General features: G+C 36.0%; 2 protein-coding genes across 6 annotated transcripts in view; one reads left to right on the plus strand and one right to left on the minus strand.

Annotated features, from left to right (window-relative positions):
- LOC123797391 (zinc finger protein 571-like) overlaps nt 1–18,786 on the plus strand; it is a 41,554-nt gene extending 22,768 nt beyond the window's left edge. Inside the window, exons 1-4 of one of the 2 annotated variants that reach the window (XR_015728167.1) lie at nt 392–1,584; nt 5,700–5,788; nt 16,414–16,484; nt 18,311–18,786. Coding sequence is in view for 1 of the 2 variants with exons in the window: in XM_045805273.2 (XP_045661229.1) it covers nt 1,458–1,584; nt 5,700–5,713 (141 nt within the window). In the remaining variant the exon portion in view is untranslated. Of the gene's footprint in view, nt 1–391; nt 1,585–5,699; nt 15,812–16,413; nt 16,485–18,310 lie in introns of those variants that run through there. The other variant, XM_045805273.2, reaches the window with a different exon arrangement.
- The window catches only part of ZNF790 (zinc finger protein 790), a 28,665-nt gene continuing 16,094 nt past the window's right edge, over nt 7,814–20,384 (minus strand). The window contains exons 3-5 of one of the 4 annotated variants that reach the window (XM_045805220.2): nt 19,926–20,052; nt 19,507–19,602; nt 7,814–11,623 (exon numbers count right to left, since the gene is read on the minus strand). In XM_045805220.2, the coding sequence (XP_045661176.2) occupies nt 9,951–11,623; nt 19,507–19,602; nt 19,926–20,052 (1,896 nt within the window). In that variant the 3' untranslated portion in view covers nt 7,814–9,950. The remainder of the gene's footprint in view (nt 11,624–19,506; nt 19,603–19,925; nt 20,053–20,384) is intronic. The other 3 variants (XM_045805223.2, XM_087871074.1, XM_045805222.2) reach the window with 3 other exon arrangements.

Raw genomic sequence — 20,384 nt, forward strand, 5'->3', positions numbered from 1 at the left:
TAGTTTCCTGTTGATGCTGTAACAAATTATTACAAAGTTTGTGACTTAAAACAACCCAAGTTTATTATCTATACTTCTGGAGGTCAAAGTCTGAAATTGGTTTTACAGGCTAAAATCAAGGTGTTGGTAGGTCTGTGTTCTTCTGAAGGTTCCAGAGGAGAATCTATCCTTGCATTTTTCCAGCTGCTATAGTCTGCCCACGTCCCTTGGCTCATGGCTCTGTTCCATTTTCAGAGCCAGCAATCATTCTGACTTCTGCTTTCATTATCACATCCCCTTCTCTGACTCTTCTGCTTGCCTCTATCACTTAAAATACCCTTATGATTACACTGGGCCCAACCAGATAATCCAGGGTAATTTACCCATCTAAAGATCCGTAATCACATCTACATTTGTCATGTAAGTTTACGTACTCAAAGATTCCAGGGATTCAGATGTGGACATCTTTGGGGGGCTGTTATTCTGTGTACCACAACCCTCTTGCCCAGGAACCAATGAGAGGGTGATCGGCGGTCAGGTTTACCTTGGAGTTGGCCAGAATGTGTCCGTGATGCCAGTAGCACCTAGATTAGCATCCATCAGCTTGCACACAAGGAAGTAGAAATAGAATCTGCCAGATGCCTACTCTCTTGTAAATTGGAGATTCTTAGTGCTCAAAGACATTAGAGAATTTAATTGAAATACTCCCAAATAAGATCATTTCATCCATAAAATGGAAATATCAATTATATTCAGTGATATAATATTGTGTCTTGAAGAATTTGAATCTTCAAAAAATTCTTTTTTTAAAGATTTTATTTATTTATTTGTTTAGAGAGAGAAAACGTGTGAGTGGGAGGAGAGGCAGAAGGAGAGGGAGAGAGAGAATCCCAAGTAGACTCCCTGCCGAGTGGGGCACCCCATACAGGGCTCAATCCCAGGACCCTGGGATCATGACTTGCGCTGAAGTCAGATGCTTAACTGACTGAGCCACCCAGGCATCCCCCTAAATTCTATGTTTTAGCCTAGAGATTTGTTAAAAATTATTTGGAAAAATTTCATTAAATTTGTTTACCTTTTCCTTTAAGGGGAGAAGAGAAGAAAAGAACTCATATTTATTGAGAATTTATTATTTTTTGAGAATTTGAAAGCTTAATATGCTGTGTGGCTGTATATACGATTTCATTTAATTAGAGAACTGCATTCATCTGGCCTTTTGTATTCCTGGACTTTTCTGGATAATAGAATTATCCTATTATACGTAGGAAGTTTTATCTTCCTCGGTAGCAATAGGAGTGATCAAGGATCACATTGACACTATAGTTCAGGCACCTAATTTCCTTTAATGTTACAAGGTGTTCAGCCATTACCTATTTACTGTGTCATCCCCTTCCTTCATGCCCTCCTCTTTCTTTCCTCACTTTATCTCAAAGTCATTGTCATATTTTCACCAATAATAAATGGATTTATTGTTTCAACGGTTGGTGACATTCAGGGATGTGGCCATCGACTTCTCTCCGGAGGAGTGGGAATGCCTTAACGCCACTCAGAGGGACTTGTACAGGGATGTGATGTTGGAGAACTACAGCAACCTGATCTCACTGGGTAAGATCATCTTCTACGATACTCAGAACTTATCTCCCATATTTTCTGCCTGCGTCATTATGATTTTCTAATTTTTATTCCCTAAGGAAAGCTTTGAGTTTTTTGGAGGTAGAAGTGTAACTGAACTCAAGTAGTTCACTGCTTGGCATGCACCAAATTGAACACAAACCAAGGAAATGTTGAAAACAAAGAACTTTTTGTTACTTGTTACAAGTAAGGACACTGGGAGATCGCTCTGAGAGCACTGTCTCCCTCTGTGGTTAGTACAGGAAGTTATTATGCAGTGTGGCAGGGCAGGGGCAGGGAGTCATATGGGCACTTCTGGTTCACTTGCACATGTCCAGCATTTCAACGTGCCAGTGTGGACATTGTATGTTCAAAAAATGGTGGAAAACTCTACTCATAGAAGGAGATCTTAGTAGTATTTTTTTAAATTTAAATTCAATTAGCCAATATATAGTACATCTTAGTATTATAATGAGCTAAGGGTAACTTCAGTCAGCTCAGGGGGGCTTCTGTGCAGGTCCTCACCTCCCTTCTGGCTCAAACTGATTCAGTTGAGGGGCTGTCGGGCTAAACACACATAGCAAGGGGCAATCAGATAAAACACCTGCTCAGGTGTCTCCTTGGCTGGAATTGTTGGTTCTGCAAAACAAGAAACATTCCTTCCCTCTTTTTTCCCCTTCTCTTCCTCCCTTCTGCTGATAGCTTTTTAAAAACATTATAATAATATTTTTTATTATATTATGTTAGTCACCGTACAGTACATCACTGGTTTTTGATGTAAAGTTCGATGATTCATTAGTTGCGTATAACACCCAGTGCACCATGCAATACATGCCCTCCTTACTACCCATCACCAGTCTATCCCATTCCCCCACCCCCGTACCCTCTGAAGCCCTCAGTTTGTTTCTCAGAGTCCATAGTCTCTCATGCTTCATTCCCCCTTCTGATTAACCCCTCCTTTCTTTATCCCTTTCTTCCCCTACCAATCTTCCTAGTTCTTATGATCCATAGATGAGAGAAACCATATGATAATTGTCTTTCTCTGCTTGACTTATTTCACTTAGCATTATCTCCTCCAAGCCGTATATGTTGCAGCAAATGTTGAGAACTCGTTCTTTATGATAGCTGAGTAATATTCCATTGTATATATGGACCACAACTCTTAATGCAGGCATCTGTTGAAGGGCATCTCAGCTCCTTCCACGATTTACCTATTGTGGACAAAGCTGCTATGAACATTGAATGCATATGGCCCTTCTCTTCACTACGTCTGTATCTTTGGGGTAAATACCCAGTAGTGCAATGGCTGGATCATAGGGTAGCTCAATTTTTAACTTTTTTTTTTAATGTTTTTTTATTATATTATGTTGGTCACCATACAGTATATCCCTGGTTTCTGATGTAAAGTTCAATGATTCATTCGTTGCGTATAACACCCAGTGCACCATGCAATACATATCCTCCTTACTACCCATCACCAGTCTATCCCATTCATCCACCCTCTTCCCCTCTGAAGCCCTCAGTTTGTTTCTCATAGTCCATAGTCTCTCATGCTTCATTCCCCCTTCTGATTACCCCCCTTTCTTTATCCCTTTCTTCCCCTACCGATCTTCCTAGTTCTTATGTTCCATAGATGAGAGAAATCATATGGTAATTGTCTTTCTCTGCTTGACTTATTTCACTTAGCATTATCTCCTCCAGTGCCGTATATGTTGCAGCAAATGTTGAGAAATCGTTCTTTCTGATAGCTGAGTTATATTCCATTGTATATATGGACCACAACTTCTTAATCCAGTCATCTGTTGAAGGGCATCTTGGCTCCTTTCACGATTTAGCTATTGTGGACAATGCTGCTATGAACATTGGGGTGCATATGGTCCTTCTCTTCACTACGTCTGTATCTTTGGGGTAAATACCAGTAGTGCAATGGCTAGGTCATAGGGTAGCTCAATTTTTAACTTTTTAAGAGACCTCCACACTGTTTTCCAGAGTGGCTGTACCAACTTGCATTCCCACCAACAATGTAGGAGGGATCCCCTTTCTCCACATCCTCTCCAGCAATTGTTGTTTCTTGCCTTGTCAATTTTTGCCATTCTAACTGGCGTAAGGTGGTATCTTAGTGTGGTTTTGATTTGAATTTCCCTGATGGCTAATGATTTTGAACATTTTTGCATGTGTTTGTTAGCCATTTGTATGTCATCATTGGAAAAGTGTCTATTCATATCTTCTGCCCATTTTATGATTTGTTTATTAGTTTCTCGCGTATTGAGTTTGAGAAATTCTTTGTAGATCTTGGATACCAGTCTTTTATCTGTAGCATCATTTGCAAATATATTCTCCCATTCCGTGGGCTGCCTCTTAGTTTTATTGACTGTTTCCTTGGCTGTGCAGAAGCTTTTTATCTTGATGAAGTCCCACAAGTTCATTTTATCTTTTGTTTCTCTTGCTTTGGAGATGTGTCATGAAAAAGTTTGCTTTGGCCGATGTTGTAGAGGTTGCTGCCTATGTTCTCTTCTAGGATTTTGATGGATTCCTGTCTCACATCGAGGTCTTTCATCCTTTTGGAGTTTATCTTTGTGTATGGTGTGAGAGAGTGATCAAGCAGAGAAGGACAATTATCATATGGTTTCACTCATTTATGGAACATAAGAAGTAGGAAGATCAGTAGGAGAAGAAAGGGAAGAAGAAAGGGGGGGTAAACAGAAGGGGGAATGAACCATGAGAGACTATGGACTCTGGGAAACAAACTGGGGGCTTCAGAGGGGAGGAGGTGGGGGAATATCCCCTGTAAATAGGGATAGGCTGGTGATGGGTATTAAGGAGGGCACGTATTGCATGGTGCCCTGGGTGTTATACGCAACTAATGAATCATGGAACTTTACATCAAAAACTAGAGATGTACTGTATGGTGACTAATATAACATAATAAAAAAAATAAAAGAGAAGAGTATAGATAACTGTTCATACTTTGCTCTTCTTCTTTTTTTTAACCTTTACCACATCCCCTAATTTTTTCTCCAGTATTTAAATGCAAATCATATCATTTCACTCACCAACCCTTTAATATGTCTGGCAAATAAAGATTTCCATTTGAATTAACTGCACTCTCTTTACCACAGCCAACTAAATTAACAAAATTACTTAATATCTAATACCCAATCCATGTTCAATTTTTCATGACTTCCTTAAAATATCTATTCAGTTATCTGTTCAAGTCTGGACCCAAGAATGTTTCACACTTTGAATCTGGTTGATATGTTTCAACGATGACAGTTCTCCATTTTCCTCCGTCCTTACCACGCCACTCATTTATTGAAGAAACTTGGTTATTTGTCCTGTAGAATTTTCCATGTTCTGATTTGGCCAGTTGTGATCTTCACTATACCACTTAAAGGGTTTTTAAATTCATTTTATTTCCTATCAACTGGTAATTAAATCAAGAGGCTAAAATAATCAGGTTCAATGTTGGGAAATATATCTTAAGTAGTACTTTCTACTTCCTATGGCATCATATTAGGAGGCATATTAAAACCATATTGTTCCAATTTAATGTTGCTAAGATTGGCTAATTAGTTCAGGTGTCATCAACCTGATTGAAATTCCCAATCACCCATTTATTATGGATTGTTGCTAAATCCATTATTTTATTAAAGGATGCCAAATGTAAACTTTCTAAGTCTGTCATTCTTTCTGAAAATATGAGCTAATTCTTTTATAATAAAATCTTCTCTCACCAACTATTTGATTACAGCTTGTACAGAAGAATCATGATAAATACTTGGCTCTGTTCCTTTATTATTGAAATTTCAGAAGGAGCTAGTACTCCGGCGAATTCCATAAAGGGCTCTTTCATTTTTTTTTTTTCATTTTGAATTTAGGAAGTTTTACCTACAGTCATGGTTTCAACCCACTGCAATAGTTTTTGATGCTCAAATTATCCTATTTTTGGTCAGTTCCTTTTTGTTGATGATCCTATGGTCTTTGATAGCTTTATTGCTTTTAGGCACAATAAGATGTTTTATGATAATCATATGTACATTTCCTACCCTTGACCTGTCTTATTTCTTCAAGGAGCCCTTGCTTCTTTCTTTCTTTTTTTTTTTTTTTAGAAAACAGAATTTGAAAACCACAGTTTGGATACTTGGGGAGCTCACTGCTTCTATGTCATGAATGCTTTCAAATCCTTTGGTGGACAGAGGTAGGAAATACATACTTTCAATTCAAATGAAAGACTATGAGGTATTTTACTTCTTTATGTTTTTCTTTTGAAAAAAATAACTCCTCATGAAATTATGTAATTAATTTTGAACTCACCTAAAATACCAATATCACCATTAACAAGACTAGTAAAGGCAGTTTAGATTTCTTTATATTTTTCTTTGACTTTGAGATATTCTAATAGTAAGTCAAAATATTTTTTCAAAAGATTTTTATTTATTTGAGAGGGAGAGCATGAGCATGAGTGGGGGAGGAGCAGAGGGAGAGGGACAAGCAGACTCTGTGCTGAGCACAGAGCCCAACATGGAGCTTGGTCACACAACCCTGAGATCATAATCTGAGCTGAAATCAAGAGTTGGACACCTAACCAACTGAGCCACCCAGGTGCCCCAGTAAGTAAAAATATTTTAACATCACTTGAAATTATTGTTCTTTATGTTATCATGCTATAATATGATGTAGAATCAAATTCATTGGCTTTGATATATAGGTTTGCTATTTTCCTTTGACTTCATTTTTTAAAAATTTATTTTAGAGAGAGAGTGCATGAGCCAGGGCAGGGAAGGAGCAGAGAGAGAATTTCAAACAGACTCCCCACTGAGTGTGGAGCCTGACACGGGGCTTGATTTCACAACCCTGAGATCATGACCTGAGCTGAAATCAAGAGTTGGACGCTTAACCCAACTGAGCCAACTGCCCGATTTAATTTTTAAAATAAAAGATGATATGTAAAATATCTACATGGGTCCAAAGTCAAAATAGAAATCAAGGTATAACCAAAGGTTATTTGATCCTTGCTCTCTCCTAACTCTTGTTTTGTGTTGAGATTTCTTGTTGAAAGTACAGGCATATATAGTATTCCTCTCTTCTTCCACAAATATTAGCATAATATACATATCATTTTGAACTCACCTATTTTTCATTTAACATATCCTGAAGATCACTCCCTAGGAGTATACAGGTAAGCAATATTCCACTGCACATTCATATAATTAATTTAGCCAGTCTGTTGCTGGACACCTGGGTTGTTTCCAGTTTGCTGCATTTACAAATAGTGTTTTTTAAAAATTCCTTTGTGCATACATTTTGTAATTTTACCAGTGTATCTTTGGGATAGAAGCAAGGGTGCTGATCTTACAGTAAATGCACGAGACTACACATGAACGTTACTTGATTTCCTCCTATATGAATTGTACTATTTTGCATTTTCATCAGCAGTTTGAGAATTCTTGTTTTTCTAGTCTTGCCAATGGAGTATATAAATACAGTTTTTAATTTTTGCCCATCTTTTTGGGATGAAGTGGTATCTCAGTGTGTGTAACTTGCATTCTCATATCAATTTTTAGACTCTTTAAGGATATTAGTCTGTGATATAGTTGCAAATATCTCCATTCTGTCATTCTCCATTATCTTTAACATTTAGTCCTATAAATTTATTTATATTTTCTTCTTTATTTCTCCAGGATTTTTGAGTCATACTTATTGATATCTCCATTCTGGGGCTATAAAGGAATTTACCCATGTAGTACTTGTAAAGTTTCTTTTTATTTTTTACATTTAGATATCTTGATTTGTTGGGAGTTCTTCTTATGTTACACTGCCAGGGATGAATCTAATTTTCTTTCCCATAAATTTTATCCAACTGTGCTAACAGTAATTATTAAAAACTCTTTCCCAAAATGATTCTAGCAGAATGGTTCCTGCAAAGAAAGGTGGTCAGGGAAAAACTAAGGAATGTTCTGTCATCTCTAAGGTAGACTAGAGAAGACATTATCAAAATTCACAAACATACCAATGGAAAGGGGTTCAGGAAATGTACTTCAGGAGATTCAGGAAGGAGTTTCAGGAAGGAGATTCAGGAGATTGAAGGAGATTCAGGAATTCACAGTGAAGGAGATAGAAGCACCAGATACGCACACTGATACTAAACTCAACACAGAAATCAAGGCAAAAGGAAAAAGTAATGCCCCATATTTATCTGTATATGGATGTCCAGAAAGTTATTTTTCTGTGTATTCATCCCCTTAAAAAATAGTCAGCATGAATGAAAATGGCTGGTTTATTACAACAAAGTAATATAACAAAAAAATTTCATTTTTCCCGTGTGAGTTGAGAAATTCCACAGAAGACAATAATTTGGGAGGGAACTACTCTTCCCTAATACTGTTTAGCTACCACTAAAGAACCTAATTATAAATGCGCTAAATCCATGTATATAAGCTCAACATTCTTTAACTTATTAATACTAAAAGGTACCAAGAAAATACTCTTAGAATAAATTAAGTACTGAACTGATAAGGTACATCTTCATCATTGATATCTTGCAGTTATGTGTAAACTACAGAATTATCACCCATCCAGGTCAGAGTTTAAACAATTTTCAAAATCATTTGACTACTGTGTTAGTTTTTTTCTTTGTATGTTCATGAGTGGAATTATTCTGGAATGTGTTGTTCAAGGGCTACTCCACATCTACTTTTATTATCAGAATTATGTTAGTCTCTTAGCAACTGCTCACAATTTTTCCATAGGATTTTCTGTTCCTTCAGGGGGTAGCCTGGACAATTATCTGCTCCTACATAATTTTTAAAGATTATTTTTTCCAATTGTTAAATTTTTTTGGCCCCTTTCAGTTACTCTTGAAATTTAATCATTTAAAATGTTTTCCTAGAAGACAAACCATACTCTATTTAAAAGTTGGGTCTAATATGGTTTATATCTATTTATATTACCATTAAAAATATCCTCTAAATGTGCAGGCATTGCCTAAGTCTAGTTATAATAACTTTCTTCAAAGAAACATTCTGACTTAAAATTTTAAAAACCTACTTTGTATTGTTCTTTATTCCATGATTTTTGCTTTATTTTCATTACAACTTTCGATTAATTCAAATGCCCATTGGGACATTAGCTTGTTTAGTTCAGTAATCATTATTTAATTTGACAAATATCTGGACTCCACAATATGACAGGCACTGTCATAAGTGCTGGAGACACAGTGGTGACAAGAAGTAAACTGCTGTCAATTGGTTTAGTTATATATGTAGAATAATTTCCATTGAGAACTGCCATGGTCATATCCATAAGATTTGTTATATAGGAGTTTCATTATCATTTACAACTAAATAGCCTGTAGTTTCACTTTTGATTTGCTTATTACTTTGAAAATTATTTATATATGTAAGTAATAAATTTCCAAGAGGTCAGAATTCATTTGGCCATTTTCTAATTTTTAATTTTAATTGTGGTGATAAAATGGATAGGACATTTGACTTTAGAAATTTGTCAGAGACAAATCACCTTCAAATGCCTTTAAAAACAGAACAAAAAACACTTTTGAGCACTCAACAACCCCACTTTCATTAAAACCATAAGGCTTTCTTTATCGTATGGATTTTTTTGTGCAGCAAATGAATACTGATTCAAAACTTTCTTCCTTTCATTCTGTTTTATGGGTTTTTCTTCAGAATTATCCTACTGTTCAATAAGACACATATACAGATGGCATATTTGTCTATATTCATTATATTGTCAAAGTCTTTCTCATAGAAATGGTCTAATACTAATATTAATGTGGTCCTGATGTCATTTAAGTCGTCAAGCTCATTTAACCCTTTATAATCAAATAAGTAAGCAAACAGACACAGATTTGAGTTACTTTCCAAAAAACACAGATAAGAGGTGTTGGAACTAAGGCATACCAAATAAGTTGTATGGCGTAGCTCAAGGCTTTCCAAGATTAATTACATAACAGAAATTCACCTTTGGTATAATTTTGCGGAAGTGTAACAAGATTCAAATAGTGATGGAAGGTTGACCTACACGAGTTAGATTTAAATTCTATGCAGAATAATATCAATGATGTGGAGAATGCTTTAAGAATGATTCAAAAGAGATTCACAGTGTCATCTTATTCATAGGGTTTTACTATGATAGTCCAAATGGAAAACCATTCTGTAAATGCTTTCATGTATTAATACAGATTGCATTATGAATTCTCTGCTGTTGAATGTGTTGTGTGCTCTGACAAAGAGTTTTCCAATATTACTTACACTTGTGGGGTTTCTCAAAAGAAGGAATTAATGGATATCAATTAGTGAGTCATGAATAAAGACTTTCCTATATTTTTATACCATAAGATTTTATAAGAGTGAAATAAAGTGAGAGCCTGGAGAAAATGATGTCTCAAAATTTTTATATTCATAGGATTTCTCAAAAGTGTAAATATCCTGGTGTTGAGCAAAGTCTGAGTCCTGACTAAAGGTGTTCCCATAGTCTTTCCATTGATGAAGATTCTCACCATTATGAATTTTCTGTTCAGGAAAATATGGATGGTGACCAAAGATCTGGCTACTTTCCTTATGTTCATAGGATTCTATATCAGTATGAATTTTCTTATGTCGTGTAAGTTGTGAACCCCAGATAAAAGATTTCCCACATTCTTTACACACATAAGGTTCCTCACCAGTATGTACTCTCTGATGTCGAGTAAGTTGTGAACCCCAGAGAAAGGCTTTTCCACATTCTTCACATTCATATGGTCTCTTTCCAGTATGGATTTTCTGATGTCGATTAAGTTCTGAACCACGAAAAAAGGTCTTTCCACATTCCTTACATTCATAGTTTCTCTCACCAGTATGAATTTTTTGATGTCGATTAAACTCTGAGCCATGAAGAAAGGTCTTTCTACATTCCTTACATTCATAGAGTTTCCTCTCATTATGAATTTTCTCATGTTGAGCAAGATATGAAGCCCAAATAAATGTCTTCCCACATTGCTTACATTCATAAGGTTTCCTACCAGTATGAATTCGTTGATGTCGAGCAAGGTGTGAACTCCAAATATAGGCTTTTCCACATTTCTCACATTCATAGGGTTTCCTACCAACATGAACATTCTGATGTTGAGCAAGATTTGAACCACGAATAAAGGCTTTTCCACATTCCTTACATTCATAAGATTTCTCACTAGTATGAGTTCTCTGATGTTGAGTTAGGTGTGAGCCACGAGTAAAAGCTTTTCCACACTCTTTACATTCATAAGGTTTTTCACCAGTGTGAATTCTCTGATGTTTAGTAAGATGTGATCGCTGACTAAAGGCCTTCCTACATTCATTACATTCATAGGGTTTTTCCCCAGTATGAATTCTCTGATGTCGTGTAAGATCTGAGCCACAACTAAAGGCCTTCCCACATTCCTTACATTCATAAGACTTCTCACCAGTATGAATACGCTTATGGACACTAAGTTGTGAATGAAATCTAAAGACCTTCCCACATTCCTTACATTTAAAAGGTTTTTCACCAGTATGAATCCTCCTATGACCAGTAAGACTTGAACGCAAACTAAATGCCTTCCCACATTCTTTACATTCATATGTTTTCTTAGCAGTGTGAACTGTCTGATAGTGAGTAAGTTCTGAATCAGAAAGAAAGGTCTTCTCATATTCGTTATCTTCACAAAATTTCTCCCTAATGTGAATTACTTGATGTTGAGTACAGTCTGAGCCAGGAGGAAAGGCTTTCCCAGATTCTTTAAATTCATTCAGATTCTTTCCTATTTTCTGTTTGTGGTGTACATTAAAAACTGTGTGATGGTTAAAAGTGGACATTTTTTCATTGGTGAGTATAACCTGCTTAAAACATTCTTCCTGATTTTCCTGTTGTGTTTCAAACTGATCTTTGATTTCCCAATCACCCCTGAAACATAAATATTCCACACTGTTTTTTTTACAAATTTCCAATTGAGTCAATTCTTTCTCAAAAGTGACATTTTTTTGTGATAACTTCTTGCTCTGATATCTGGACTGAACATCTGCAAGATAAGAAGATAAATTCATACTGTTTTACTGTTCAAAAAGAAATAAATGTTCAGTGTAGATATAAAAACAAATCCTAAAATACGTAAGGCACACAAGAAGTGAATGACTTAAATTCTCAAATTTTGGGCAATATGAAAAAGGGGCAAAAAATAAATAGAAATTTAAGAGAACTAATAAAAATTGAGGTGGGTGATTAGATATATAAAAGCTTTGTTTTAGTCAAATTCATCTGAGCAATTCAATTAAAAAAAATAATTATTCAGGTACCACCCAGTCATGGAATGCCAATGTAAAGATAAGACTGTTTCACTAAGTATGGTAAATCAACCCTTAGCATATGTTAGGCATTAAAAAAAATACAAGACAAAAAAAAAAAAAGAATGGGAGGAATTTAGGATGGAGTAAAGGATCTTACAAAAACCAAGTACTGGGAAGCACAACTGGGATCATTTAATCATATGATAATAATGTAATACATCTCACTATCTAGTCACTTCCATCTTTACTGAAATGAGTACAGATACGGCTTCCATATTACTTTCTGTACAGATAGGAGGAAACAAAAGCATATCTAAATTAACTCAAAGACAAATATGCAGAAATGTAATGATGTCTACTTAATCATTTTTCAATTTGCCTTTGTACAAGCAGACTTCACCCTGCTCATTTCCTCCACGGTGCATAGCCAAGTCATCTTTTTGTCACATGACTCCAACCAAGGTGCTTTTGTTTTCTTTATTCTAGAGTTTATAGTATTGCTCATCCATTCTGCTTTACGCTTTCAAGCCCTTCCCTAGGTCTTCTCTTCCTTTCCCTTCTATGCAAGGCCTCTGAAAATATTACAGAAAGTATCTACAAATTTTCAAGTACTATGGAAGATACTATGATGAATGTCTTATATAATTTTGAGCTTAAAAACAGTAATGTTGGGAAATATCAGTCTAATATATGGGAAGTAATCTAGTCTAGAGTTAACAGACAGTAGGAATTCAGTAACACAGGTATGTTGCACTTAGGTTAAAGGACATAATTATGGGTGATAGTTCAAAAAGGAAAAGTTTGAGAAGTTGCCAAGGGCAAAGAGTCTGGCATGAGCTAGGAATAAGTAGGACCACTCTGTGACTCATTTTTGATATGTGCCAGATTTGATGAAATTGTCATGAGGTTATGTTATACATTTTTCTTGGGAGTAGAGCTGGGAATGGAGAAGTACTCTAGCGGTGATGGAATAAGTTGAAAGGCAGTTCAGTTACATATGTAAGTAGTAGTGTATTGTAGTGGAAAAAGGACAGACCACAGTTTCAGGCTCCGTTCTGTTTACTAACACCATCTTTAGGTTATGAGAAAATTACTGAGCTTGACTGAGCTCTTATTTTTCTGTATGATATTAGGGATATTAATGTTTTTTTAAAGAGATTTATTGAGAGGATTGGGAAAACATACTATTTTTATAAAGTGTCTGACACAGAAAAAGCACTGAACAATTAGTAGATGATGATGATGATAATAATTAGAGAAGAAAAATGTGGGAATGTGGGGGATTGAAAATGGTTTAACAGTATTTCACACATAAACTACTGCTAGAAAGAAGTAATTATTATTGTGCTAATTATTGCAGGCAAGGAGTTTAGGGTAAATGAAAAAAATATTGAAGGAATGTAAATGAAAGACATTAACATAAATTCCCCAGATAATAGAATGTGATGAGAAAGCAGCTATTTTGAGATGCTGCCTAGACCTTACAGTATGACAACCCTGCTCACATCCAGAGTCTCAACATTTAGATAAGAATCTGAGCTTAGAATTCCCACCGTAAGCTTCTGCTTGGCTTTTCCCAGGCACCTTTAAAATTAACCACTGAGTTGAGCCCACAAAAAGTGACCTCCACCCCAACCACCTTGTAAGTATGGTGTTTGCTCCTCTGCTCTCTTATCTCCCACTTGTTCGTGACCTGTGATGTAGGACTGCCCTTGTGTGCCCCTGCTCCCATTTCTACAATTCATAAATGATAAATATTGTGACTTGACTTCCTTTGTGTAATTGTATTAACACTGTGCGTTCAGCCAAAATGACTCCAGCATATTCACTTCCCCAAAGTGGAAGCTTGGATGCTGAGGGAGCTACCTGCTGACCATATGTGGGTGGCTTGTGCCTCCTCATTCAGCAGGTTATAATTTGCATATTCTTAATTTAATACACCAGCTATGGGCCCCCCAAAACACAGCATAAATATGAAAGTTAGAAATAATGACCCTACTATATTTTTACTCTCTATCACCCTCCTATTTTTCTCACTTCCATTTAGATTCCAGGTCCTTAACTATGTCTCTTGTATACATCTCTTCTTGGTGAAACCTAACTTGCTGCTTATCCTGAGCTTGAACTAAACAAGTGAACATAGCTGGAAAAAATAAAATACTGTTGACTAGAATCATTTCTAATTTATATATGTATATGTAAATCCCACAACTGGGTTCTCAGCTTTGTCTAGAATGTTTACATATTTCTGGTCAAAAATAATCAAGTGGAAGGCAATCAAGGACCCAGAAACAGAGCAGAAACTCAGATTGTGACAGAAGGAACAAGACATATTATTCCACAGGTGTTGTTTCACTATAACTATGTAGAGAAGAAACTATAACTCTTCTTTATACCATATACAAACAGAAACTACAAGTAAATTAAAGACATAAATGGCAAAAAAATCTTTAAAACTTATAAAAGAAAACAAACATCTCTACCAAATCTCTATGGGCTATCAAACTTACTGGTAAAATATTTTAGAGGAACAAAACCAGAAAATACTACAACTACTATTATTTGAATATACTGAAAGGCTCAGCCAATTTTTACTATTCAGATTGTATCAGTAATAGCATTTGGCTTAGAGACTGACAGAACTTATTACATCTCAGGGCTGAGGTGATAGAGATTAGTATCCAGGGTCTGTCTACCGGGGAGTCCTAAACATTCATCATGTTGAGATACAATGGAAGGGCTATAATCAAGGAATATGGGTAAAAGAGAGGTAGACCTGTACAGGAACTACAGCTCAGTTTCAAACCATCTCAGTGACTCAGGGAGGGTGATGGATTGAGAAAACTACCAAAATGTTAATGCCTTCAGGTACCTGATAGAAGCAAACAGATCCTCTATGAAGGAAGGTAGCCTAGGCAATAGTTTTACCATTTTGCAAACACTATCTGACACAAAATTAAATAAATAACCAGACAATATGAATGCAAACAGACTACAGAAATAATAGTAGAAATACATCTAAAAGTACTCTAGATATTGGAGTTACGAGACAGGGTTTAAAAATAATTATGCTGGAGTGCCTGGGTAGTTCAGTTGTTAAGCTTCTGGCTTTGGCTCAGGGCGTGATCCCAGAGTCCTGGGATCGAGCCCCGCATTGAGCTCCCTGCTCCGCTGGGAGCCTGCTTCTTCCTCTCCCACTCCCCCTGCTTGTGTTCCCTCTCTTGCCAGCTGTCTCTCTCTGTCAAATAAATAAAATCTTTTTTAAAAAAATTATGCTTAAGAAGTTAAACATAAAATTCATCATTTTAGTAAAGAATAAGAAACCAATACAGGGAGGCGCCTGGGTGGCTCAGTCATTAAGCATTTGCCTTCAGCTCAGGGCATGATCCCAGAGTCCTGGGATCGAGCCCCGTATCGGGCTCCCTGCTCCACTGGGAGCCTGCTTCTTCCTCTCCCACTCCCCTTGCTTGTGTTTCCTCTCTCGCTGGATGTCTCTCTCTCTCTGTCACATAAATAAAATCTTAAAAAAAAAAAAAAAAAGGAAACAATACAGGTAAAAAAAAAAAAATTCCAAGAGAAAAAGGTTGGAAAAGTCATAAGAGAAGCATTATGATATAGAAGATTCAGTTAGAAGACTAAACATAAATGTAAGTGGAAGCTTAAAGAGAAAAGAGGAAGAATGGGAGAAGCAGCAATATTTGAAAAGATAATGGCTGAGAATTTTCAGATTAAATTCCATGAACAGGTGAATGTGTAAATAAAGTAGAGCCATAAATGGAATGAATCATGGAACACTACATCAAAAACTAATGATGTACTGTATGGTGAATAATATAATAAAAATTTTTAAAAAATAAATGGCATACCACAGAGAAACAAAAAAAAACCTATTGATATATGCAACAACATAGATGAATTTCAAAGTCATGCTAGCAAAAAGAAAAAAGAGTGTACATTGGATAACTCAATTTATGTAAAATTCTAGAACTCATCTAGAGTTACGGAAAGCAGGTCAGTGACCACTTGAAGATGGGCATGGAAGGAGGGATGGATAACAAAGAGGCATTAGGAAAATCTGGCAATAACTAAAGTGTCTGTTCATTGATATAGTGATAACTTCATGGATGTAACATAATGTCAGAACAGACCAAACTGTAGATTTCAACTACATGCACTTTATTATTCTTCAATTATATCTTGGTTAAGTTGTAAAGTAAAAATTTTAGCACCATAACAAGAGAAAACTAAAGTCCTAAAGAAAATAAAGATATCCTTTCAGCCACTCTAACTAGGTATTAGTGTATTAGCGTTTCCTTTATGTGAATGCCCATTCATATTAAAAATGCAAAGTATTAAGGCAAAAAATGATAAGTCTAGATCAAGCACACAGGAAACATTTATCAAATAAATACAACTTGTAATTCAGTAAACAAACACAGGGAAAATATCCATCCTCACTAGAAATCAATCACCTTTAATCTGTTAAATTATTAAAAGGTTTTAATTTAAAATAACTCATTTGTAGTGAGACTGCATTGAGACTGATGTCATCCCTGATCTCCATATGAACCAATGCCCTCCAATCCTTCCGAAAACGTAAGTAATTAATTCCCACAATATACAAATATACTCACATCATAGCTACCTCTCAGATACCCATGTATTTTACCATGAATCTGCTGTTTGTTTCCAAACTTGTTGATACCAATTATTTATGACACTTTAACTATATATGTTAATAACATTATGTAAAGAAATATGAGAGAAAGGTTGTTTGTTTATTATGAAAACTAAGTGAATGGTCTAAAAAAAACTCATTCAAGAAGGCTACAAATAATATTTCAGGAGTTTAGAAAGAGTCAATTATAAAGACTGGGGGGAAAAAGAGATTCTACAGTAAGACTGCCTAAATTCTCATTCAAACAGAAACCAAAAAATTAGGAGAATGAATTATTGGTGTTGTTAATATAGGAAAGAATAGGCAGACTCTTAATTAGGGAGAGTATGCCCTGGCCCTATATTGAAATAAGAGTGAAACAGTTATGGGTTGTAAGTAAATATAGTTTAAGGTATTCACATAATTTTGTATGATTTAAAACAACTTTTTCAATGACTAATCAATTAATTAATTGGGCACACAATATTCTAACTTTAAATCCTTTGGCCAAGGAATTTCTTATTTGAGACACAACCGTCATCCAATGTGGAAAAAACCCCATAAATAATTGACGTGTACCAAGAATTGTAACTTTAGTAACAAGAAATGCAGAACCAGTTTAATATACGATAGAACATTCATAGTATGTGAAAATTGACCAAAATTTTAAAAGCACGTGGTAGTGTTTAGGGAACAAAAATATTAGATAAAATTGTGTAAACCTTAAGGAACAGAATACGTTATAAAAGCTTTTATTTTGAAATACAGTTGACCCTTGAACAACACAGGTTTAAACTGCACAGGTCCACTTATACATGGATTTTTTCCAGTACTGTAAATTTATTGTTTCTTTCTTGTGATTTTCTTAATAACGTTTTCTTTTCCTAGCTTACTTTAAGAATCCATTATATAACACATATAACATATAAAGTATGTGTTAATTTATGTTATCAGTAAGGTTTCCAGTCAACAGTAAGCTACTAGTAGTTAAGTTTTTGGGAAGTCAAAATTTATACATTAATTTCTTTAAGGGATTTATTTATTTATTTTACACAGAGAGAGTTCAAGTGAGTGGGGGAGGGGCAGAGGGAGAGGGGGAGAATCTTAAGAAGACTCCCTGCTGAGGGTGGAGCCTGGAGTGGGGCTCGATCTCACAAGCCTGAGATCATGGCCTGAGCCAAAACCAAGAGTCAGACACTTAACCAACTGAGCCACCCACGTTCCCCTACATGAATTTTTGACTGTTCAGGGGTCAGCATCCCTAAACCCCTCCAGTTGTTCAAGGGTCAACTGTAATTATAATTCGCAATAAGTTGCAAAGAGTACCCTTTACCCGGTTTTGCCTGATGAACACATCTTTACATAATTGAAGCACAATATCAAAATCATGAAACTGACATTGGAGCAATGCATATCTATAGTTATGTCATTTCATCATGTATGTGGATTCCTGTAACCACCACCACAATCAAGATTCAGACCTAATTCATTACTACAAAGATTCTACCTCTTGTGCTACCTCTCTATAGCCATAACCATGACCACCACTCCCCTGCCCATCCCTAACCCCTGGCGATCACTAATATATTTTCAATCGCTATAATTTACTGATTTCCAAAATGTTCTATAAATGGATTCATTTGGCATGTGACCTTTTGAGTTGGCATTTTTTATTCAGCATTTTTCATTCAAGTTGTTGCATGTATCGATAGTTCAGAAAAAGAATGATTTTTTTTTTTAAAGATTTTATTTATTTATTTGACAGAGATAGAGACAGCCAGCGAGAGAGGGAACACAAGCAGGGGGAGCGGGAGAGGAAGAAGCAGGCTCATAGCTGAAGAGCCTGATGTGGGGCTCGATCCCAGAACGCCGGGATCACGCCCTGAGCCGAAGGCAGGCGCTTAACCGCTGCGCCACCCAGGCGCCCCAGAAAAAGAATGATTTTAAAACACAAACATACAAATATAACTTCTGGAATTTAAAAACAAGATTCCAATAAGGTAATGAAATTTATTTTCTTTCCTTGATATTTCAAATAAAAAAGAAACTCCTAAATAAACAACTAATAAATAGTGTGGGGGGAAAAAAAAAAGAAGCTCCAATACTATGTTTTTTCAATTTAAGTCCTGCTCATAATAAAAAATTTGTCAATTAGACTCAACTTACCAAATATGCACCTTGTTTCCTCTTGATAGCCAGGACTTGTTTTCTACAATATTGCACTCTCTTTGTTGTCCTCCATTAGCCTCTCTTCTGCCGCTTATTATTCACTGTAGCCAGAAGCCATTTTAACCTATTATCCTGATTTTCAACTAAGCAACCTATCAGGCCCTCTCTTAATGTAGAGCCTATTTTGCTGAAATTTATGGACATGTTCCAGTTACAGAAAAGAATACAAGTTTCTTAATAGATTATATACTCTTTATTAAGTCTTCTTATCCCAAAATGAAATTGGAAAGTCAATAGATGTTGGTTCAAAGAATGAATTAGTAAGTGCAGGAAATGCAGAAGCAAGGAGAATTTAGGCAAAATAAGAAAAGTTCAAGATATAGGAGGTAAAATAGATAAAAACAGGGTCAAAAAAAATTTTTAGGGAGAAATTTGCAAATATCTAAATGAAGAAATTTATAAATATCTAAATGAAAAAAAGAGAGAAAGAAATTGAGTCAAAGAATTGATAAATTGACTACTGGGGGAAAAGAATGACACTTACCTTTTTATAACATGAGAGAAAGAAATTGAAGAGTACTGAACTGGAGTGGTATTTGGAGGTGAAGAGAAGGGTCATTTGGAAATTCATGGTGAAAAGGTTACTTTTGACTCTAGGTCTCAGATGTTTATCCACAGGTTTTTATCCCTTGAGACTTGAGGCCAATATTTCAGAGATGTTGCTGCCTCACCAAACATCCGGGCTCTTATCTACAATAATAGTGTCCCTGTGCCGGCTCAGCCCTCACTCACCTGGGCAAGGTCCTCTTGTCTCATCCTGTAAAACCATCCAGGGCTCTTTCCCCTTCTCCAGTAAAGAGAACACATCTGGCTGATAAATGCAAAGTCCTGATCAGAGATAAAAAACAGGAAATGAGCACGTGGTAAAGATTTCAAAATTTGCATCTAGTCCCTCAGTTATGAAGGAAGAGAGACAATTATACGAAGAACAAGAAAAAGACATGAAGTTTTGTTTTGTTGGGTTTTTTTGCACGTATTTCTAAAGGATGGAGAAGATAGAGGTTCCCACTGATGATGACTATTACCAAATTTACAAAGCATAAACCATTTTCCCAGAAAGAAGTCAGAAATTCCCCTAGACACTTGAAAGACAATTCAAAAATTCACACTGTAGAAATCAGAAATTTCTGGGGTCGGATTCTGAAACTTACCCAGTGAGATCATGTTGCTGTAGTTCTCCAACATCACATCTCTGTACAAATGTCTCTGTTCTAAGTCCAGGCACTCCCACTCCTCCTGAGATAAGTCTACAACCACGTCCCTGAACATCATCAACTGCTGAAACAAACAACCCAACCATCAATGGAGAAATTAAAAAATCTTTTAGGTAGAAGGGGAAGAAATGAAAAGGGGCACTGTAGGAAGTAGTATACTCACTGACCAAAAAACTGAAGTTGGCTGTCAGTAGTATGGGGGGAAATGACATGGAAATTAGTGTGACTGAAGCTGAGTGCCTATATGCTCTTAAAATCTGTTGTTCTCTGTTGTTCGGTCACAACATCCTTATGACCTTCCAGTGACAAACACCAGACAATAGGATGGCAGCCCAGAATTAAGAGTTCTTTGTTGATACCACTGGGATGCCACGCCAGGCTTAAATGACTAATTTC

Source organism: Ursus americanus, chromosome 21 (genome assembly GCF_024610735.1).
Source record: "Ursus americanus isolate L20-20 chromosome 21, mUrsAme1.1.p, whole genome shotgun sequence".
Lineage (NCBI taxonomy): Eukaryota > Metazoa > Chordata > Mammalia > Carnivora > Ursidae > Ursus > Ursus americanus.